This window comes from Onychostruthus taczanowskii, unplaced genomic scaffold (assembly GCF_017590055.1).
Source record: "Onychostruthus taczanowskii isolate IOZ18803 unplaced genomic scaffold, ASM1759005v1 scaffold37, whole genome shotgun sequence".
NCBI lineage: Eukaryota > Metazoa > Chordata > Aves > Passeriformes > Passeridae > Onychostruthus > Onychostruthus taczanowskii.
Genome location: NW_024501126.1, coordinates 2,304,244 through 2,323,940, shown reverse-complemented (window position 1 = coordinate 2,323,940; position 19,697 = coordinate 2,304,244). Strand labels below are relative to the sequence as shown.

General features: G+C 44.3%; 1 protein-coding gene across 1 annotated transcript in view; it reads left to right on the top strand.

Annotated features, from left to right (window-relative positions):
- Positions 1-27: 27 nt before the first annotated feature.
- CPS1 (carbamoyl-phosphate synthase 1) overlaps positions 28-19,697 on the top strand; it is a 114,494-nt gene continuing 94,824 nt past the window's right edge. The window contains exons 1-4 of the mRNA XM_041411687.1: positions 28-290; positions 764-836; positions 11,427-11,563; positions 19,475-19,619. Of these exons, the coding sequence (XP_041267621.1) occupies positions 11,550-11,563; positions 19,475-19,619 (159 nt within the window). The 5' untranslated portion in view covers positions 28-290; positions 764-836; positions 11,427-11,549. The remainder of the gene's footprint in view (positions 291-763; positions 837-11,426; positions 11,564-19,474; positions 19,620-19,697) is intronic.

Sequence of the window (19,697 nt, the reverse complement as noted above, 5' to 3'; positions counted from 1 at the left end):
GCCGCCGCTCGCTCCTTCCCGCGCCAGGGGCGGGCTCGGGGCCTGCGGCTGCTGCCGCCGGCGCTGAGGGGGCCGGGGTCGCTGTCCGGCCGATGCTGTGGGGGCACGGCCTGTTGCAGCACGTTGTGTCTGCTTTAGAGAACCCTGTGGAGCTGAGGTCCCTTGCAGCTGATCGTGCAGGGTTTCTTGCAGCTGATCGTCAAGGGGGCCGGTTGCAGCTGGCCCTGTGGGTTTAGGGGCCCGTTGGCAGCTCGGTCTGTGTGCTTCAGGGAGCCCTTCGGAATATAAAGGTCCTTTGCAGCTGGTCTTGTGGGGCTTAGGGACGCTGTAGGGCTGAGGGTAACTGTCTCTGTCTGGTTTAGGGAGCCCTGTGAGATTTTGGGCCCCTTACAGGTGGCCCTGTGGTGTTTAGGAGTCCCATGTGGGGGTCCCTGTGGGCTTTGGTTCAGTGGGCTGCATGGAGCTCGGAGGCCCTCTGGGATTAGGGGCCCCTCACAGCAGCCTGGAGTGGATGGGCTCCACACGGGTTTGGCGATAAGCTGGTGCTGGCAGGGTCAGCCCAAGGATAATGTGCTGAGTCCTGCACCCCCAGAAGGATTTCCTCACTTGGGGTGGGACCCAGCCTGGATGGGGGACAGGGGCTCTTCCTGGCTGTACCTTGCTGAGCTGCTGCATGTCACCTGTGCTGGCTGAGCTACATCTTCCTCAGGAAGAGGTTAGGTCCCCATGAGTCATAGACCTGAACAGTGCTTTTCCTCCCAAGTACAACATAACTGTGCTGCCGTCCTGCTGGGGATCTTCTTGGTGTGGTCGTGGGGCAGTGTGCAGCCACCCAGGTACAGTGTACTTTGTGCTGCCAGGTAGCATTCATTGGGCTCACATGTCCTTATGTGCTGTATTCCTCAATCCAGACCTTGCTGCTTGGTGTAACACTGTGCTCAGCTCCCTTTCTTCTGACCCCATGGACCTGAGATGAGTTGTGATGTCCCTGCTTGAGGTGTGGCTTGCTGAAGTGTATGACAGGTGCACTTGTGCCACTGCGGGCTTGCTTGTGTGTCTGTTGGGGAAGCACAAAGGGATGTGGCTGAGCTTGAAGCTCTTGGTGACTTGTCAAGGTCTAAGCGCAGTGACACTTTCCCTTGTAGGAGCTGAATCCATCTGGGTGGGTTTAGGGGAAACTGCTGCTCTAAGAATTTACACATTGGTGACTATAAGCACCCTGAGAATCCTTTAGGCTGCTGCACTCATGTCTGAAACAGTTGTATTATATAAGGGATTCTGTTTTTCTGTCCATATGTCCATTCTTTATTACAATCAATAAAATTAGACCTTAAAGAAAAAAAGTAAATTATTTCACGATATGGCGAGAAACAAACATAAAAGAGGGAATTGCAATTATGTTTGCTTTCAGTTCTTTTTTCACTCAGCTGTTGCTTGTTTAGTGAATTTCAATCACGTAAACATTGCCTTGCATTCAAGGCAGGGAGATGGACTGCAGTTTTAGTATTCAGGGAGGTGCCTCTACCATCAGCAAAAAATAATGTGGAGTCTTCTGCTTAAGGCCAGATTCACAGCCTTATATTATGGTCTTCCATCTGCAGGTCAAAGCAGTATTCACTGCCCTCCTTCCCTCTGGCACAGTTCAGTATTAACTTCCAGCATAAAGCACAGCATTTCAGCTTCAGAATCTTTCTTTGATTCCTCACATTAGTTTTTTCTCCTGATCACTTAAAGACAAAGATGGTTCTCCCAAATTATTCTGCCAAGGAGTTATGTTTCAGTATATTATTTTCTAATTGATCATGGTCACTTTGGCTTTGGTGCACCTCTTGCTGCCCAGGATGAACCCAGAAATCCAGACTGCAGCTGTTCACTCAGAGCCCAAGTAAGAGATTAATGATTCATCCTTAGTAACCTGCCCATGTAGAATGGGGAATGAAAGAAGGAAGGGCTCTTGAGAGGAAAGCTGCTCCTGTGTTCTTGCAATCCCAGTCACTTTGGGCTGTTTGGTGGGCCTGTTTGTTTGCTTTGTCTGAAAAGGGTCATGCTGCATTCTTTGAAAAAAAAAAAAAAAGCTATTAAAGCAGATCTGTTCAGAACACATCTAGAGAGGAACTGTGTGTGGAAGCAGCTATGAGAGCACAGGGAAAATGGCAAGAAAGCAATCTCTAGTAGCTTTCCTGGCTGTCCTGTCACAGCCCCAGGAAGTCTGTCTCTGAAATGACTTGCAATCAGTGGTTGAATAGATGTCCCCAAATCTTTCTACCTGTGACAAAACTAAAGGATGTAATACTTTCTGCTCCACAACATTGTCTAAAAGACAAATCCTTACTAAATTTTAGCAACACAAGGATCCTGGCTGTTGTTGGTCCCAACTGTAGCATATCTGTGGATTATGTGACTGAAATGGATTTTCATAGTCTTCCTTGAAGAAAACCTCAGCATGCCTGGGTGTCTGCTCCCTCCTCATTCCAGGACATGAAACCAAAATCTCTTGACAGATGTTACAGCTGCTTGCATACTACATGGCATCCTGCCTGAGGGCATACTGAAACATCTTCCTGAGAGGAGCTGTCTCCTGCTGGAGACTGTCCTTCACTGCCTGCAGGCATCCATCAGTTGTGTAAACTCACCTGCAGCGAATCTCCATGCAGCAGGTGCCCAGTGTGGGCAGTGTGGATGCCGACTTGCAAGTGGCCTTTCCAAAATGTTGGTTTGCCATCTGCCCCGCCTCCACAGCCTCCTCTCAGGGTCAGAGCGACCTCACACAGCAGGCTCCACGCTGTGAACCAGATGGGCTTGGCATGGTAACCCCACAATAGTAAATGTGAGGCTTGCTTGCTCTGCTTTGCATTTGCATGCTATATGTGAGGGAGTGCAGTGAGCAAGGGTAGAGTGTCCTTTGTAGCCTTGTCAGCTAGAAAAAGGAATTTGAGAGGCTGTGTGGAAGTGCTCCACAGAGCATGGTCATCCTCAAGGAGTGTGAGAGTGTCCTGGAAAAATGTACTGGCAAAGTACTTGGGCGGTGGGAGGGTTTTAATCTGCTGAAAAAATGCCCAAGGGATGTCTCAGCAGAATGCTACATCACAGAACTACTGCAAGACAAGGTTTTTGTGGACATTTAAGAGATGTAATCCAAGTTGCAGCATTTATCTCCCCATCTCTGCTTTGGTTTGTTTCTTTTTTGGTGTTGGCTTCTTTGTGTTTCTGCTTTAGACACAGCACAGAGTAAAAGTGAGAAGCTTCCCAGCTGTATTCATTAGCTTCTCTTACACGTTATTTATTCAGCAGCAGCATAGCTGAAGATACTATATAGCTAAGATTGATGTCCAAAGTGTCCTGGGACATATAACAGATCAAAATCAAAGATTTTCTTCATTGTAAATAACAATTTTGAATATCAGATGTTTTTTCTGCCATGGTGCTATGTATAAACTAGAGATAATTCTAGAAACCTTGCTATTCTTTAATATTAGAGCCACAGCCCCCCATATTTGATGTCAGTAAAAATGCAAACTTACCCCAAGAAATTGAAGATCTTAATGCCATTCTGAAGCTAAGTAGCTTTGCTTCAGAAGGTGAGGCAAGTGTTACATCTTAGCATTATAAGTGGATTTTTTTTCCTTTTAGAGGGATATCCAGGAGAAGGGAAAAACATTTTATTTTACTGTATTTTTTTTCCATTTTATGGATGGCATTGATTGTTTATCTTTTAGCAGCTTGTATGAAGACGTCAAAGGCTAAGTATTGGTGACAGAGTTTCAGCTGTTCTAGTTGATTCATTGATAGTATTTCTGGTGAGCAGAGCTTACCTGTATCGTGCCTGCACTTATTGTGGCCAGGTTATTAAGCCAGGCATTTGGTACAGAGAATTCTGATTTCATGCACAAACACAGTGGGGGGCTTTGAGCTAGTGGTTACCACTCAGATCTCAGAGCTGTAGTAGGTACTTCTGTGAAAACACTGCTCACAAGGCAAAAGAAAAAAAATAAAAGTAGGAAGGGAAAAGAGCACAAAACCAGGAATGCTGTTAGAAGTGTCTGTGGCTCACCTGCATCTCGCATACTGTCTTATGTCCTGATCTCATCTCAAACAAGACAGCAAAACTAGAAGCAGCACAAGTCATAGGACATTATAATGAGGCCAAAAAGGAGATCATCAGCTGTGTGGAATGACTTAGGTGCAAGGACTAAGCAGCTAGGCCAGGACTATTCAAGCTGCAACAGAGGTATCTGAAAAGGGCTGCAGTGGGTGTCTGTAAACCTTGACCAGTGTCACGAGCATGAGCAGGGGAGGGTGACCCACTGGCTCTCAAAGCTAGCAGACATGAACTGCAGCAGCTCTCAGAGGTGAAGGTTATCCATGGAGCTATGCTGTTGCAGGTTGGCAAGTACAAAGACACAGCTGGGCTTGTGCACGGGAGGGGCTGAGCCTCAATCCCGCTCCTGGAGAGTTTGGTGGCCGTGCTTCTGTTCCCTAGCACGCTGCCCGAGCATCCGACGCAGCCTGGGCTCTGGGAGGGCTTGCTCTGGGCTGCTGGGCCTGGTGCCATGTGTTTCTATTTTGCTTTATGGCATGTGAACCTGGGCAGAGCAGCCGAACAGCTTTGTAGCAACCTGTCTGCGTGTCGGCAGCAGAGCACGCCGCTTAAACTACAGACACATCCTTGATGGGAGTGTGGTGGCTCTACCCGATCTTTCAGCGCTCTGCCGCTAGATGCCTCTGTCCCACAAGGAAGGAGCCGGAGCAGCTCTGTGCCTGTGCCCTCAGCTGGCACACCGGGAAGGCATCCATCCATGCCCTGCTCAGTGTGGGACGGGAGGGCGTTAATTGCTGTGTAAGGAGTAGAGAGCAGTGGTTCTGCGCGTAGCAATCCTCTGTGACATTTTATCATTTTCTCCTTGTGAACCACAAGATATGGATGTCCCCCAAAGCAGTGGGAATCCATCCTATTTTAGCAAATGAGAGAAGTTGAGAGCAGACCTGACTGAGAAGAGGTGATCAGTAAGGGCTATGTATGGTCAGGAGCAAAAAAAAAAACGAGTCAGGAAACTGCTAAAAACTGGACAAAGAACTTTGTTTTGGAGATGAGGTAATTTGGAAGACAGTAGGGATTGTTGAGACTTTGATAGAATTTGATCCCTGGATAGGACTGAAATCAAGTCAGATTTCTTTTGATTTGCTATAAATGACTAAAGCAGTTCTGTGTAGGGCACTTTCATACTGAAACCTCTCTTTAAAGTTCAGCAAGAGGGTTGGATGTGATTGCCAGTGAGTGGATATGACTGATTGCTCAGCCTGACTGTGTTTGACATCTGTCTGAACCTCCATTCACCTTTGCATATGTACAGGATGAGCTGTGCTAAACATGACTGCTGACTTGTTTGCTTAGCTGTGTGAACAGTTTGGGGTGGCAGTGACCAGGGTCTCTGCAAAACTGAGCAATGCAGTTAGGCTTTACAGGTGCTCTAAGGACTCTGAGGGGCACTGAGAGGACCCTGTTTTTCATTTAGTACCTTTTACCCCTTCTTTAACATGGAACCTGCTGTTGCTCAGAGTGTACAATTCTTTTTTGTGGAAAACTATTGAGTGTCATGTTTTTAAAGGACCTTCAATCCCAAATGTCTGTACTATCAACAATGCGACACCCAGGCAGCATTGCGAAGTCTGTCCTGATCCAGCAATGATTTGGCACCTGTGCCAGTATCTTGATATTTATTATCCACATTTACCTTTAAATAGTTTTATCTAGATTTGTCTTGTACCATTAGGTCCTAGGTTTGAGGTGTCTGCTATTTCTCAGAGATCCTGTAAGGCAGTTCTCAGAAGATCACTCCTCCTGGATTTTCCATCGAGTTTGCTCACCTTGGTTCCTGTCCCTTGCTCCTGCTAGGCTTTGTCTGACTTTTCTGTTTCTGTGACCCTTCCCATCACTGGAGAGGCAATTGGTTGATGGCTCTGAGGAGGAACTTATTCAGAGTTTCTCATCTCCTTCAGAGAAATTACAGAATCACAGAATATGCTGAGTTGGAAGAGACCCATGGAGTCCCACTCCCCAAGAGCCACACCATGTGCCCGAGGGTATTGTCCAAACACTTCTTCAGCTCTGTCAGGCTTGGTGCCCTAACCAGAATTTTCAGCCTTTAGGTCCCAAAGGGAATGCATCTGGTGAGGAAGCAGAGATTTGCATTCTGATGCAAAGCCAGTCACAGCAGGGAATCCACAATCTCCTGCTTCTCAGAAATTTGCTGTGATAAAATCTATGGCTCAATTTCAGCCCAAAGTGTTTTCTTGCAACTAGTGTTCTAGAAGACTTCCTGTAGCTTACAGTTCCCCTTCCAACCACTCTCCCCTCCTGCAGGTAATCAGTGAGTCACACACCTACAAGGCACATGTATGCATTCATTAGCATCATCTAGCACAGCTCCTGTGTTGCTAATAGCTGTAATTAACAGTGTCAGTGCTCAGATGCCCTGTGACATCTAAATAAACTACTTTAAGTCCTGCCCCCATAAATGTGTGATGCCATGTAATCAGTCCGATTTCTTACAGACTCCTGTCTCTTGTGGAATAGGGGCTGTAAACTTATGCTGAACTCTTCCATGGTTCAGATGTTCAGAATAGCTCTTTGCAAAAACTTTGGGTGTCTGCAGTGCCCCAGAGGCAATTGGTTGCTTCTTGGAGTGAAGCTGGGTTTGGAGTTACCTCGAATGCAGAGGATGGATCAGACTGTCCTTTCTGACACAGCTTTGTGTTGACAGTTTTATGACTAAGCAGGGAATGAAGAGTTAATAGTTATTAACATAGGAAAGCTGAAGAAGTGATAAAGACCCTTTGGAGCTCCTGGGTATCTCAACAGGCAGGTGTGGTGAAGGTCCTCTTTTTCAGCTGTGGTGTGGGTTTGGTGCTGCTGTGTGCTCTTTAGGCACAGCACAAAAAGAAAATGGATCAGCAGGGCTTTTCCCAGATGACCCTCAGAGAGCTCTGCTGAGACCAGACTTCGCTGGCCCTGTCAAAAGAGCTGCCCTGACTAAAACACTGCATGGCTTGGATATGCACCTGAGAATATTATTTCATACATCAGATGTGTCCCTATCCCCACAGGATTAATTTTTCCTCTTAAAAAAGCCAGCTGCTGTGCAGAGGCTTTTGAAAGGAGGGCTCATCCCACCTGGCACAGGGCCAGCACAGCTGCCTGTCACTCAACCACAAGCCATGCTGGCCCTGCCAGGACACAGCACCACTCTTTCTTCTCTGGGAAGTGACATCTCTTGATGGGTCACTGCCTGGAATACAGGAACAGAGCTTGCTCTGTGTCAGGGAGCTTCCTGCTCTTCTTGCATCTGAGGTATTTTGCCCTGGTTTTGGTTTCAGAAGGGCTTTTTAAAGGTTAACCATTAGGGATTGAAAATATTTTTCCAACTCATAATGTTGCTCAAAGCAAAGGGGCAGTGTCTTCACTACATTCTCAGTCTCATGGCTTCCTACCTTCCCTATGCACTGTTATAGGTACATGGAGGGGGGATAAGGGAATGCAGAACACAATAGCATTTCCAGTGTGGTGAGCTCGAAAGCTGACAACTGTCAAAACATAAAGAGTTTATCATTTGTTATTTTGCCTGGATGACTTTTAGTTATTGTTTATTTGCCCTTTGGAGAAACCTAAAAGGGGTGCATTGTGACTTTCCCTGGGGATACAAGCAATGAAAAGATGAAATTTAATCTCAGTTCCCCACATGATCCTTTGCAAATTTGGAAAGACTACATGTTAGCTGACTGGCAGTATGGCAGGAATGTTGTTAGGGACCTTTGCTGGAGAGGACTGTGGCTGATGCTATCAAAATGGGTGCTGTCCCAACAAAAGGAACATCACAGCTTGAAACAGACTTATGTCTTTAGTTGCATCTCTTGGAACCCATTTCCCTGGAAAAAAGGCAGAACTGGCAAGGGAAGTCAGTCTGAATTGCCCCAGCTGAAGCTATGCTCATGGCTGATACTGGGCTTTGGGCTAAACATAGGCTAATGTTTAAACGTATCTTCCACAACATTCCGCCTTTATTTTTCCCTCTGGGTTCTTGCTACTAGAGCAGCAGCCTTTCCTGCCTCTCCCACCCAGTTACTGACTCTTCTTGTGCCTGTAAAATTACAGTCCATCTGTTGCAGGAATGAGAGGATGGTGGTAAACAGAAAACTGGAAGCATTCAAAATGTGTCAACACTGCTGTTCTACCTGCTGGATTGCACAGGTGAATGTATTAGGGTCAGAGTCTGATGAAAAAACCTGCATTGGACAGGGTAAAGTAATGTGGTAATGGTCAGGAGAGAAGGGCTAGGGCAAAGCCAGAAAAAAGGCTTTAAGCTTCACAGAAATCAACAGAATAAAAAGTTTGAGTATTTTTCAAAGCCTTTTCCAAAGTCATGGCTTGAGACCAATTTCTTCTGCTGTTGATGCTGGAAATCAGACCCAAGCTGCCTAAAATGAGCATCTAAACTCTTCAAAGCACACTCCTGAGTGTGCCACAGCTGCAGGGGATTGTTAGGGGCAGAAGGGAAGGAGAGAGGGAATTCAGCTCTCTGGAAATGTTAATATTAAATGTGATTGCAGGAGTGTGTGACTGGCTGACACTCTGGCTGGAAGAGGAAAGAGGCAATGCTTGGGTAAAATATTCTTGGGGTCTGTGTCCCTACAACATTTCCACTAACCCTTCTTACCAGCTGATATTTGCTTTCCACTGTACCAGTATTCTGTATGTTTCAAGCCATGTTTCCTCCCTCAAGTCAGAAATTACAAACTGAAGCTCTTCTTGACCATTTGTAGCCTATATAAATTAACTCCTCATTTTCGTTGTGGTCTCCGAAGCACACACTGTTGCTGAGATCTCTGTGATCAGAGTAAGGAAATGAAAACTTCCCAGCAGAATTTAGCTCTTGTGGATTTTTGTCAGGTTTTTTGTCACACCCATTGGACTGGATGTGGTAGTTTATAGTTGCTTTGGTTACAATGGATTGTAGTGTGACGGAATCCATAGGAAGTAGAAATAAATGAATTGATTTTTGTTTATTTGCAAGCAGTGGATAAAGATGGAAAACTGAGTATCTAAATTATTTTAATCAGTACAGAAAGGTGAACCAGCTACCTTTGGACCACTCTGCTTTACAATCTGATTTCTCATTTTACTAAAATCTCATATAACTATAACAACATCTGTTCATGAAGTCAACTATCTGAAAACTAAACCCTGTGTTTATGGCTCTTAGTCAAAGTAGGCTCAAAACCCCCCACGTATATTTGATATATTCAGGCCCCAGCTTTGACTGTTGTGGGGCTGAGTCAAATCCACAGATGTGCATGTTTTGGGGTTTTTTTCTGATACTGCTGTACCATGTTGGCACTCCTGACTCTGGCAGTGCAAGGAACTCGATCCGGAAAGTTCAGAGTGCAGTTGTCAGAGCACTACCCAGACAGGCCTTTTTGGTGTCTCCAGCTCTGTGGTCAGTTCCTGTGCTCTTTGAGGTGGAGGTCTGCATGCTTAGAGGAAGAAGAAAAAGCATCTTGTGTTCCCTTGGCCTTTTCAGTGTGAAGTGGAGCTCCCTAGTTTTCCTCAGTGATCATCTGCTTTGTCTGTCCTGAAGCTGAAAGAGACAAAACCGTGCAGTATTTGAGATCCTGTCTTCTTCAAATGGACAAAGAATTAGGACCTGCTGCATTGGGATGTAGAGTGATTCTATGATGCCATGGGTTGGTTGTTTTAAATCTTGCTGAACATTTTTAGGTGTCAGAGTGAAATGGGTGACTGGGACCATACAATGCAGAATATCTTCAGCGGAAGGATAGCATCTAAAGCTTCAGCACTGCTCCCTCTCACAAGTCAGCCAGTGCTTTGTGCCCTCTTTTAGATGTGCAATGAGAGCCCTTGCTGAAAAGCACAGACTCTCTTTAAGCCAGCTGGTCATTGTGGGGAGGAGACCGTTCCTAGGGATTTTGCTAAGGGAAATGTTGTGTTTGTTAAAGAACAGCAGTATGTATTAACCCCATGCACCTCTACATGTTGGTACACAGTTTGGGGCGGTTGGGAGTGAGGCTGTGGCCCAGCCTCATCCCCAATGGGCTACAGCTGTGCAGGGCAGGTGAATGACATTGAAGGTAACGAGCCGTGGAGTGCCCGGGGCACTGAGCAACCACCAAAGGGAGCAGAGGGCACACAGGGGCACTGCATCAACAGGAGGGGATAAAAGGCTGGGCTGAAGAACAAGAAGGGCAGATGCTTGCAGCCTCTGCAGTGCCATGGTGTTACTGTGCATGAGTGGAAGCTTTCTGAAATTTTGTGGTGATACTCTGTGTATCGTGTCTGTCTCAACTGAGACATATGCTGTGACATCTACAGGCTAGAAAGCAGCTCTGTGGAGAAGGACCTAAGTGTCGTGGTGAGCATCAAGATGTCTGTGAGACAGCAGTGTACCCCTGTAGCCAAGAAGGCCTCAGGAATCTTGGGATGCATTAGGAAGAGCATTGCCAGCAGGTTGAGAGAGATGATCCTGCCCTTCTACTTGGCTCTGGTGAGGCACATCTGGAGCGTCCAGTTGGTAGCTTCTCGGTACAAGAGGGACAGGAAACTCCTGGAGCAGATGCAGTGGAGGCTGCAGAGATGAAGAAGGGGCTGGAGCATCTCCTGGACAAGGAAAGGCTGAGGGAACTGAGGATGTTCGACCTCAAGAGGGGCTCTCATCCCTATGTGCAGGGAGGGCTCAGAGCGCGGCTCAGGTGGGACCCAGTAATGGCACATGGGAATGGGCAGGGACTGATGTTCAGGAAGTTCCACCTGGACAAGAGAGGAAGAACTTTTCAGAGACCAGAAAGGCATGGGGTCTTCCTCACTGGGGATATTCCAGACCCATCTGGATACAGTCCTGTGCCATGTGCTCTGGGTTGACCATGCTGGAGCAGGGAGGTTGGACCAGATGAGTCAGTGTGGTCCCTTCCAGCCTGACCCACCCTGGAATTCTGTGTATTGCTGAGTATGAAACTTTATCTAGTGTCTGCCATCCCCATGGAGCATGATACAGTCTTATGACTGACTAGCTCATAAAGCTCCTGTGCTATTACAGCATTGCTCTCTGGCTAGGACATGCTGGACTTCTGAGGTTGAAGTCCTGAAGTCCATAACACACTTACCTGACAGCATCAATTACTTCTTCAAACCTCATTGCTATCTAGTCCTAAAAATGTTTTTAATCACCCAAAATCATATCCCTTCTCAAATGACATTACAGATCCATATAGCAAGACTTTGCTGTGCTGTTTGAAGAGAGATCTGTATCCTCATGTGTACATCTGCCTAATGTTTGTATCTATGTCTAAGTTAAAGAAAACGCTCTTGTGCATAGCCCTGTGTGCAACAGTCAATGCTTTTTATCTTTTCTCCCTAGGGTATCCACAGGAAGAAAAAAAAAGTAGGAGTGAGTAGAAGATTAAGACAAACATATTTTGCAAATCTTTCCAACCTGGAGCACCAGGCATGAAGCAACAAGGAAAATGCTGATTGATCACAGATGCTGTATATAAGGTGAGAGGCCAAGGCTACATTAAGTAACTCCTATGAAATGTTAACTCCCCCTCCCAAAACTGGGGACAGCTAGCACTGCATAGGTGCTAAAGGGTAACAAACTGGACTGGAGAGATATGTTGTGTATATTCTTTCCAAAGGGTAAATATTTTTGTACTGGAGGGATGATTAATTCACTTTTAATTCTCAGGAAATTATGGAAGAAGCTTTCTGTAGAAAACTTTTTCTTCTCATGTAGCATATTTCATTTGGAAGGGACCTACAAGGATGATCCAACTGCCTGACTACTATAGGGCTGGCCAGAAATTATAGTGTGATATTAAGGGCCTTGTCCAAGTGCCTTTTAAACACTGACAGGCTTGAGGGATCAACCACCTCTGGGAAGCCTGTTCCAGTGTTTGACCACCCTCTGAGTAAAGAAAGGCTTCCTTAATGTCAAGTGTGAATCTCCCCAGAGGCAGCTGTGAGCCTGTCCTGTCACTGGGTATGACATCTGTTGTGGTAAGAGATGTTAAGGCATGTTATTAAGAGAGTATTGCTCAGATGAGACTGGGAGAAGAGACTTTACCCAGGTACTTGAGGTACAAGTCCATAAGCTAATCATTGAGGCTGGTCATGTGTTACAGCATTTCAATGGAGCTGCTTTTTTTCCTTAAATTGAGGGCAGCTTTAGGCCTGACCCACTAATGTGTTGGGAGCAAGAAGCCAGTTTTATCTGGGTTTTGTTGTAGCCCAGGCAACAGGTAGCTGTGCTACCAGTGGCAGCTCCTATGAATCACACTTCAGAATGCTGTGAGTACCTCTTGTTCTAGGCAATATAAATGTCTATAACACACATTTCTGTTGTGGTGCTTTTCTCTTCTGATGGATGCTTTCTCTCTCTACTCATTTCCTTATTTCCTTCCTGGGTTGCCCTGGTCATAGACCCAAGATCACAGGGTTGTGTGTGATGGGCCTGGCTATAATCCCCTGTACATGCCCACCAAGAAGTCTGGACCAAGTCAGAATATCCATGGAAATGATTCAGTTGTAGAATTTTTGATTTTAGTGAAATTATTAACTGGGGAAAGGATGACAATCAAGTCAAAGAAAAAAGACAAAACTGCCCAATGAACACTGTATGTGCCTGTGCAAATGCACATAAAGAATTATATGCATAAATTAGCAGCTTGGGGACTGTATATTCTAGCCTTCATCTTAGATAAAAGCCTATCTATTTATAATATAATCAACAGCAAGTCAATTTTGTTTTTCTTTGATACACCAAACACACTGGGGTATGATTACCTATCACATATTCACCCATGACAGGGCTTCTGCAGAAGGAAGCAAGTGTAACAGGAATCTTGGGCAAATATAGCTAATCTTGCATTGTAAAATCATGTTATTCTTAGACTCTGTAAAGAATGTGTAGCATGGGGGAGGCTGGATTTGTGTAAGCCTTTTCCTAAAGCCAGATCCACAGTAACAAGCCAGTGAAATGTCTGAGCCTCTAGAATCACAGGGGGAAAAGGATGACTGCCAATCCTGGCCCCTGTTTGGAAAAATGTCTTTTTAGAAAATGTCAGGGAATGAGAAATATTGCTTCCTCCAAACAGCTTCCAGCAAATGGAGTTTGGCTCCAGCCTGGAGTCAAACACTGCAGGCACCTTCTGAGTATCTCTGAGATCCCTGGCAGCAGTCTCCCTTGGTGGCATCACCATGGAAATAAGAGTTGTGTCCGAGGCGTGGTGCTCCTTGTGGCTCTGGGAGCAAACTACACTTTGGGTTATCCTTATCACCCTCCAGCAGCGCTCTTCTGCCAGCTCTGGGCTTTTGCTGGCTAAGGACTTTCTGAAATCGACCTGTTGGAGTAATGTCAGTCATTTCCAGACACTGCAAGGGTTTTCTCTGTTTCTTCCAAGTCAGCTGATCTAAGAGGAGCTGCTAATCTCAGCTGCAATGAAATTTGACCCGTTTTCAAGATGTTGATTCTTTTTCTCTTGCTGAAGATAAGAGCCTTATCTTTGTCAAATTTGGGTGAAGCATAGGCTCTCTATCCCAGACAGAGAAGTGTACCCTGGGCTGTTCAAGCTTCAATAAAAAGTGTAATCTCCTTGAAAATAGATTTGCTCTAATGTGGAATAGTTATTGTCAAGCATTTTATAAACTTCCTTTACTAATCAAAATGCTGTCTTGATTTTTGCATAAAGACAAAATTTGGAAGAGAAGGGATGTGCCAAGTTAGGCAATTCAGAATTAGTAAGAAATTTGCTATTTTTTTCAGAAAGCTCTTTCACATGGCATTGATTTGGGATTTTCAATGATGTTGTTACATTATTTTCCTTACAAAATGAAAATACTTTATTAGCTTTTAAAACTATCATAGAGGATGTTAATTGAAACTGTCACAGAGCCTGTTGACTGTGAACACTTTTGTATCCTGAATTCTTGTGGGATTTGCTACCATCCCTGGATACTTTGGTTGTTTTGAGGCACGTTTCTTTCATTTTATGAAACTGTGAATAGGGCATGAGGGTCTGTTTCCAGAGCAAACTATTTACCTCACAGAACTGAATTGCTCTTGGCTGTCAGCTAGACTGAACTAATGTTTTTGAAGGAAAATGACACGGCATCTCAGTTTGATTCTGATGCTTTTTGACATTTCAATTAAAATATCAAAATGAAACTCTTCACTTATTGTGCTAACTAAAACTTCATTTTGGGTTTGTTTTGGAAAGTTTGGTTTGTTTAAAAAAGAAGCCAAACAGAAGGAATTTTTTTCATTTAGAAGAGGAAAAATAGTATCTCTCTTAAAATGTGTTCTGTAGTAGTGAAAATAACTACTTGCAATACTTAATAAAATCAGATTTTGAGCCACTCAATTGAAAAAGTTTCTTTATACTTTTATGTTGGTTGGACTCCCAAACAAAAAAGTTGTTTAGGAACTAGGAAAATGTTCTGAGTTATAGGTACTGTGTTTTCCATCCCTAGCTATGAACGTGTCCATGTTTCCTTTAGTCAGAGCCTTTGTTAGCCAAAGATCATGAGGAGGACAGCCTGAATTTTGGAATTTTGTTTCTCAGGCCCTCACCAAATTGAAGTTTGCATGTCCTGTTTTTGATAAATTTATATTGGCTCAGGGCTCAGGTTTGTGTGTTCTTCTTTACCCAGAAACACTTGTTTTCTACAAATGAGGGCTGCAAGGTTGGGACTTAGGAATAAGGTTTAAATTGTGCTGTTAAAAAGAGATTTCATACTGGTTTTCATATGGATTATTGCCTTCTGCAGGAAATAGTTAAGGTTTTGTAGGATTCTTGCTGTTTCTTGGCTTCTGTCCTGTGAAGTGTGCTCAAAGGACAGCAGCTCTCAGGACCCATGGAGTGGGGTCACACAAAGAGCTGGGAGACTGATACTCATGCAGAAAAAATGTGGAAGGAAACTAAGAGAAAAAAGCCAGATCTCAGGGGTAGAAAGGACTTGGGATTGAAGAGGACTGAACATTTTGTATCTCCAGGAGGCACTGAGCTGGATGGAAAGCAAGCTGCAAGCAAGAGTACAGTGAGCAGCTAGGAGCAGTTCCTTTTTAGTTGCTGTTTTTGCCTTGTCAGTTGGAATTGTTTCCATCTAAAAAAAAAAAAAAAAAAAAAAAAATCATCTGAGTTTATATTTAATCATTCCTGGCACAATCATGTGAGTTAGTAAGTCTGAACCAAAAAGCAGCACCGGAATCTGAAGGTCTACTAAGAACCTTTCCTGTTAAAATTTAAAATACCCTTTTCTCCAGACCTTCTCTTGAGGCCTTGTCAAGGCTGACCTAGAACAGAAGCTAGACAGAGTTAAAGAATAAAGCAGGGATTTATTAAAAGGCCTCAATGGATCCACCTTGGGCAGCACAAGAGCCCAGCCAGGGCTACACCCAAGATGAACCAAAATGGTCACAAAATGGACAGCAGGTCACAGGGTCTCTCACTTTTATAAGTTCTGGTTCATTTGCATATTGGAGTTAATTGTCCAATTACAGTCCCATCCTTGTTTTTCTCACTTCAGTTCATATTGTTTGTGCTCCTGGGCCTGAAATTTGGATCATTTGTCCTTGGTCCCCAGCTAGAGAAGGAATTGTTTTGTCTCCCTACTCTGAAGAGAGCTCACCATCCCCTAATATGAAGCTCAGACCCACACACTAAAGCAGCACAGAATCTGAAAAATAGAAAAACTAAAACCTGAGGCATCACTCTAAAACAGAATAAATTCCATGGAAAAAACCCCATGTTCTGGCTGTGGCTTTAAATAACAGAATTCAGGAGAGCTGAGGGATAAGACTTGTACTTGGTTCTTATTCCTTTCAGTTTCTCTCTATGAACGCAGGTGAAGATCAGTCTTAGTTTTGAAATTCTCAGATTGTGTTGCTTTGCCATTTTCCAAACATTGTAGGGTTTTCTTGAAATGCTTCATCTGATCTGAGACTGGATCAAATCAGCTTTCTCTCCTGCAGCAATCCAGGAGGACTGGGAGACGGAGGATGTCTGGATGCTGTTAGTTCATTTGCATGTGAACAAGAGAACTTTGTTTATTCCCCCACTACATACTGCAGAAAAAATAAGTTATTGTCTCTGAGGTAATAGGGTTTGATCAAAAATTGCTACCTAGTTCTGCAGTGATGTCTCTTGATAAACTAACACCTGATTAGGAAATATATGGGAAATCTCAATATTTTTCAGGTGCTTTCAAAACTCTTCATTATAAGTTCCTTGGGAATCAAGTGGAGCTTGCCTTGAAATGGAAGAAAGGGTTTCAAAATCACCTTGAAGAGTTTTGTATGAGCTGTAGAGGTGGAGGAGAATATTTGTCTTCCCAGTGGTGGCAGAGCATTGCAATTTTGCTGGAACTTTCAACTATTCTGCTTTTTCAGTCAATATTTTTCAAATGTAATTTAGTGGAGACAAGACAGGGTGGTCAGATATTAGACACAGTCTGACATATGGCAGGAGAGATTTCCAAAAGTATCTGAAGAACATATGGAAGGAAAAAGCTTTTCTCTGGTTTTACCCATAAAATAGAGTCCAATCAATTCATGTGGGCTGCTTGTTACATTTGTCCCAATCCAGGAGAGACTTATGCCACTTGAAGCTCCACTCAGCTGAAGGCAATTACTTGGGACTTGCACTGATGTGAATCTGGCCCAACATGGTCACAAATTAGCCTTGATCTCTTGTCTCTCAAGCAAGACTAGGACTATCTTGTGCTTTTTACAGAAAACTTGAAAATGAAAATTCCTGCTTAGCTTGGTTGCTTAAAGCAGAGCTTCCCAGCTGTGACAAAGGGCTTTAGGTGCTCCCATTTTGGGGCACCACTTCTGGGGCATCTAAGCAGGGCCCCATCTCCTCTGAACACTTCTCTTAAGCTCAAGCACTTTGTTTTAAACCTCTGAAAATGTAGGTACTTGCCATTCTTTGAAACTCTTGTCCTTGGAGATTTGCAAAGCCATAGACCACTGATTTTGTTTCATTTTTATAGTCCAGTAGGGCTGTGTAATAAATTTTGTTTCTGGGGTTTTCCACTTGTAAATAGTAACAAAAGCTTCCTAATTTTACTGAGCATTTTGCTCTCCTTCTCCCAGTGCCCCTCTCGGTACAAGTGTTACTAAATATGAAGCAAAATGTTTCATATTCTGCCTCTCTGTAAGCCATAATTGCAATTTTCCACCTTTCTCTCCCAGTACCTGAACTGTTCTTGTCTGAGTGAATCTTCTGCTATTCCTGATTTCTCTGATTGCCACTCTTCCTCCAGAGCCCCTGCCCAAAATTTCTGTGGGGGTGCTACAATTGGAAGTCATGTCCTGGCTGGCAAGTTCTAAACTTAGGCAGAGTGGTGGTTGCATTTTCATAAAACCATGGGTCTCTGCTCTTTTTCCACTATTCTGTGGTTGGTTTTTCTTTTTACTTATTGATTCCATCTCTTAGTGATTCTGCCTTTTCTGGTCTTTATGTTCAGCAAAAAGCATACTTAAAATCTATCCAAATCATGGAAGGTTTGTTTGTGTGTTAATAGGTTTTCCAGAGCTGGAATGCATTATAAATTTTCTGACCTTAAGGTGTCAATAGTTTGTGACTTTTTTTTTTAGCATGTTGGCAGTGAGACAAATAGCTTAAATGTTTTCTCCTGGTTTGGGCAGAGGGAAATTCCTTCATCATGGTGGGGGCTTTAAGACTCTTATACTGGAGGTATAACCTTCTTCAACTCAGAAGGTCTGAGGTGGGCTTAATCAATTTTGATAAGACAGCAGGGTCAAATATAAAGCAGTAGTCAGTGGAAAATCCTTGCTCTGTAGGTGATAAAGGAAACTATTTTTTTGCCTGTGGTTCACCCATATAGCAATTAATCCTTAACATACAGCTGCCACATTATGTGTGTATGTGCACAGCAGATCCCTGAAACACTGAACACAGGGTGTGTGTGGTTATGCAGCTGTTTGCACCTGCAAGGTGCCACTCTGCCAAAAGGCATGGTCCATTTTCTGCTGATTCCTTATGTCCTGTGTTCATGAATAGTCTCCTGGTAGAAGGAAGGGGTGAGGTTTTATGTGGATCCATCAGCTTCATGGTGCAGCCTCACTGCAACTGCCATGGCGGAAGAAGGAAGTCAGGAATTAGCAGTTAGGATGCTGAAACTGTCAGCATGTTTGATTCTGGTTCAAACATGTATCCCAGGGCCCAAAGTCACTCCCTGATTTTGGCAGAGAGTAAAATGGAGTGTGGAATTTCCTGTTCAGTACTGCCATAACAAATAACCTTCCAAGTGCTGTGTATTACACTCATGACAGCGTAAAGCCAGCGTAATGTGAAATGTGACTTTGGAGGAAAGCTCTGCATGTGAGAGCTCGCATGTGTTTGGATATTAAGATGACCTTTCTTGTTCAAAGTATAGGTTTTTGCAGTCCAGTCACTTATAAGTATGGCTTTGGCTTCTGGATCACTACAGACTAGAGACAAGCAAATGGAGGAAGAGCTAACAAAAACGTTTTCCAGTCCCCTGTATTTGTTTATTTTTGTTTGTTTGCAAAAGATGTTCTTCTTTTGCAACCTTTTTTCTTTTTTTTTGTGAAAAAAAATATTTATTTTTCATTAATTTGAGGACAGACACTACTTTGGAACCTGTGCTAGTGCCTGCTCTCCAACCACAGAATAAAGATTTCATCTTTCCATGGGGTTTGGTCTTCCTGCTTCACATCCTTGTAGCAGCCACAGGCTGTCCCACAGCCAGCGTGCAGACCCCACGTTGGGAGCTCTCAAAACCATACTGTGCACAGCCTGGCCGCTGTGCTGTTCAGAATCATGGAATGGTTTGAGTTGGAATGGGATGTTGAAAATCATCCAGTGCCACCCCTGCCACGGGCACGGACACCTTCCACTATCCCAGGTTGCTCCAACCTGGCCTTGGACAATTCCAGGGATGGGGCAGCCACAGCTTCTCTGGGCAATCTGTGCCAGGGACTCCCTACCCACACAGGGAATAATTCCTTCCTAATATTTAATCCAAACCTGCTCTCTTTCAGTTTGAACCCACTCCCCCTTGTCCTGCCACTACATGCTCTTGTATTCTTGGGGTGATTTCTCTTTCAGGCTTTGCTGTCTTCCAGGTGGTGTTAAAACCCCTGTGACAGTGCTCAGAGATCAGCCTGAGGAGAAGTGTTGCAAGGGTGCCTAAGCAAGCACCCTCTGAGGAGGGGTGGGAGGAGGTGGGGCTGCACCTGGGACTTCTAATGGCAGAATAAATGGGAGGTGGAGGGCAGTGCTGTACAGTCACTTCAGTGCTCCTGCTGTGCCCCTGTGCTCTTTCCCCGTGATCTACAGGGGTATATTGTCAGCACCAAATCTCGAAGAAATCCATACAAGCAGATTTTTGTTTTCTCTTCTGCACTTTAAACTTTAGTTACCCATCAGCGGCTTTCAAGATGACAAGAATTTTGACAGCTTGCAAAGTGGTGAAGACTTTGAAAGGCAGATTGAAGTTTTGCAATGTGTCTGCTGATCACTGGAGTTTCTCAAGGACAGGTACCAGACTGTTGAGCATCAAGGTAACAGTGAACTGCTGTTGTTTAATAGATGTGTTTGGCATGCAGAGATAACTTGCTGCAGATAACAGGGCTTACCTA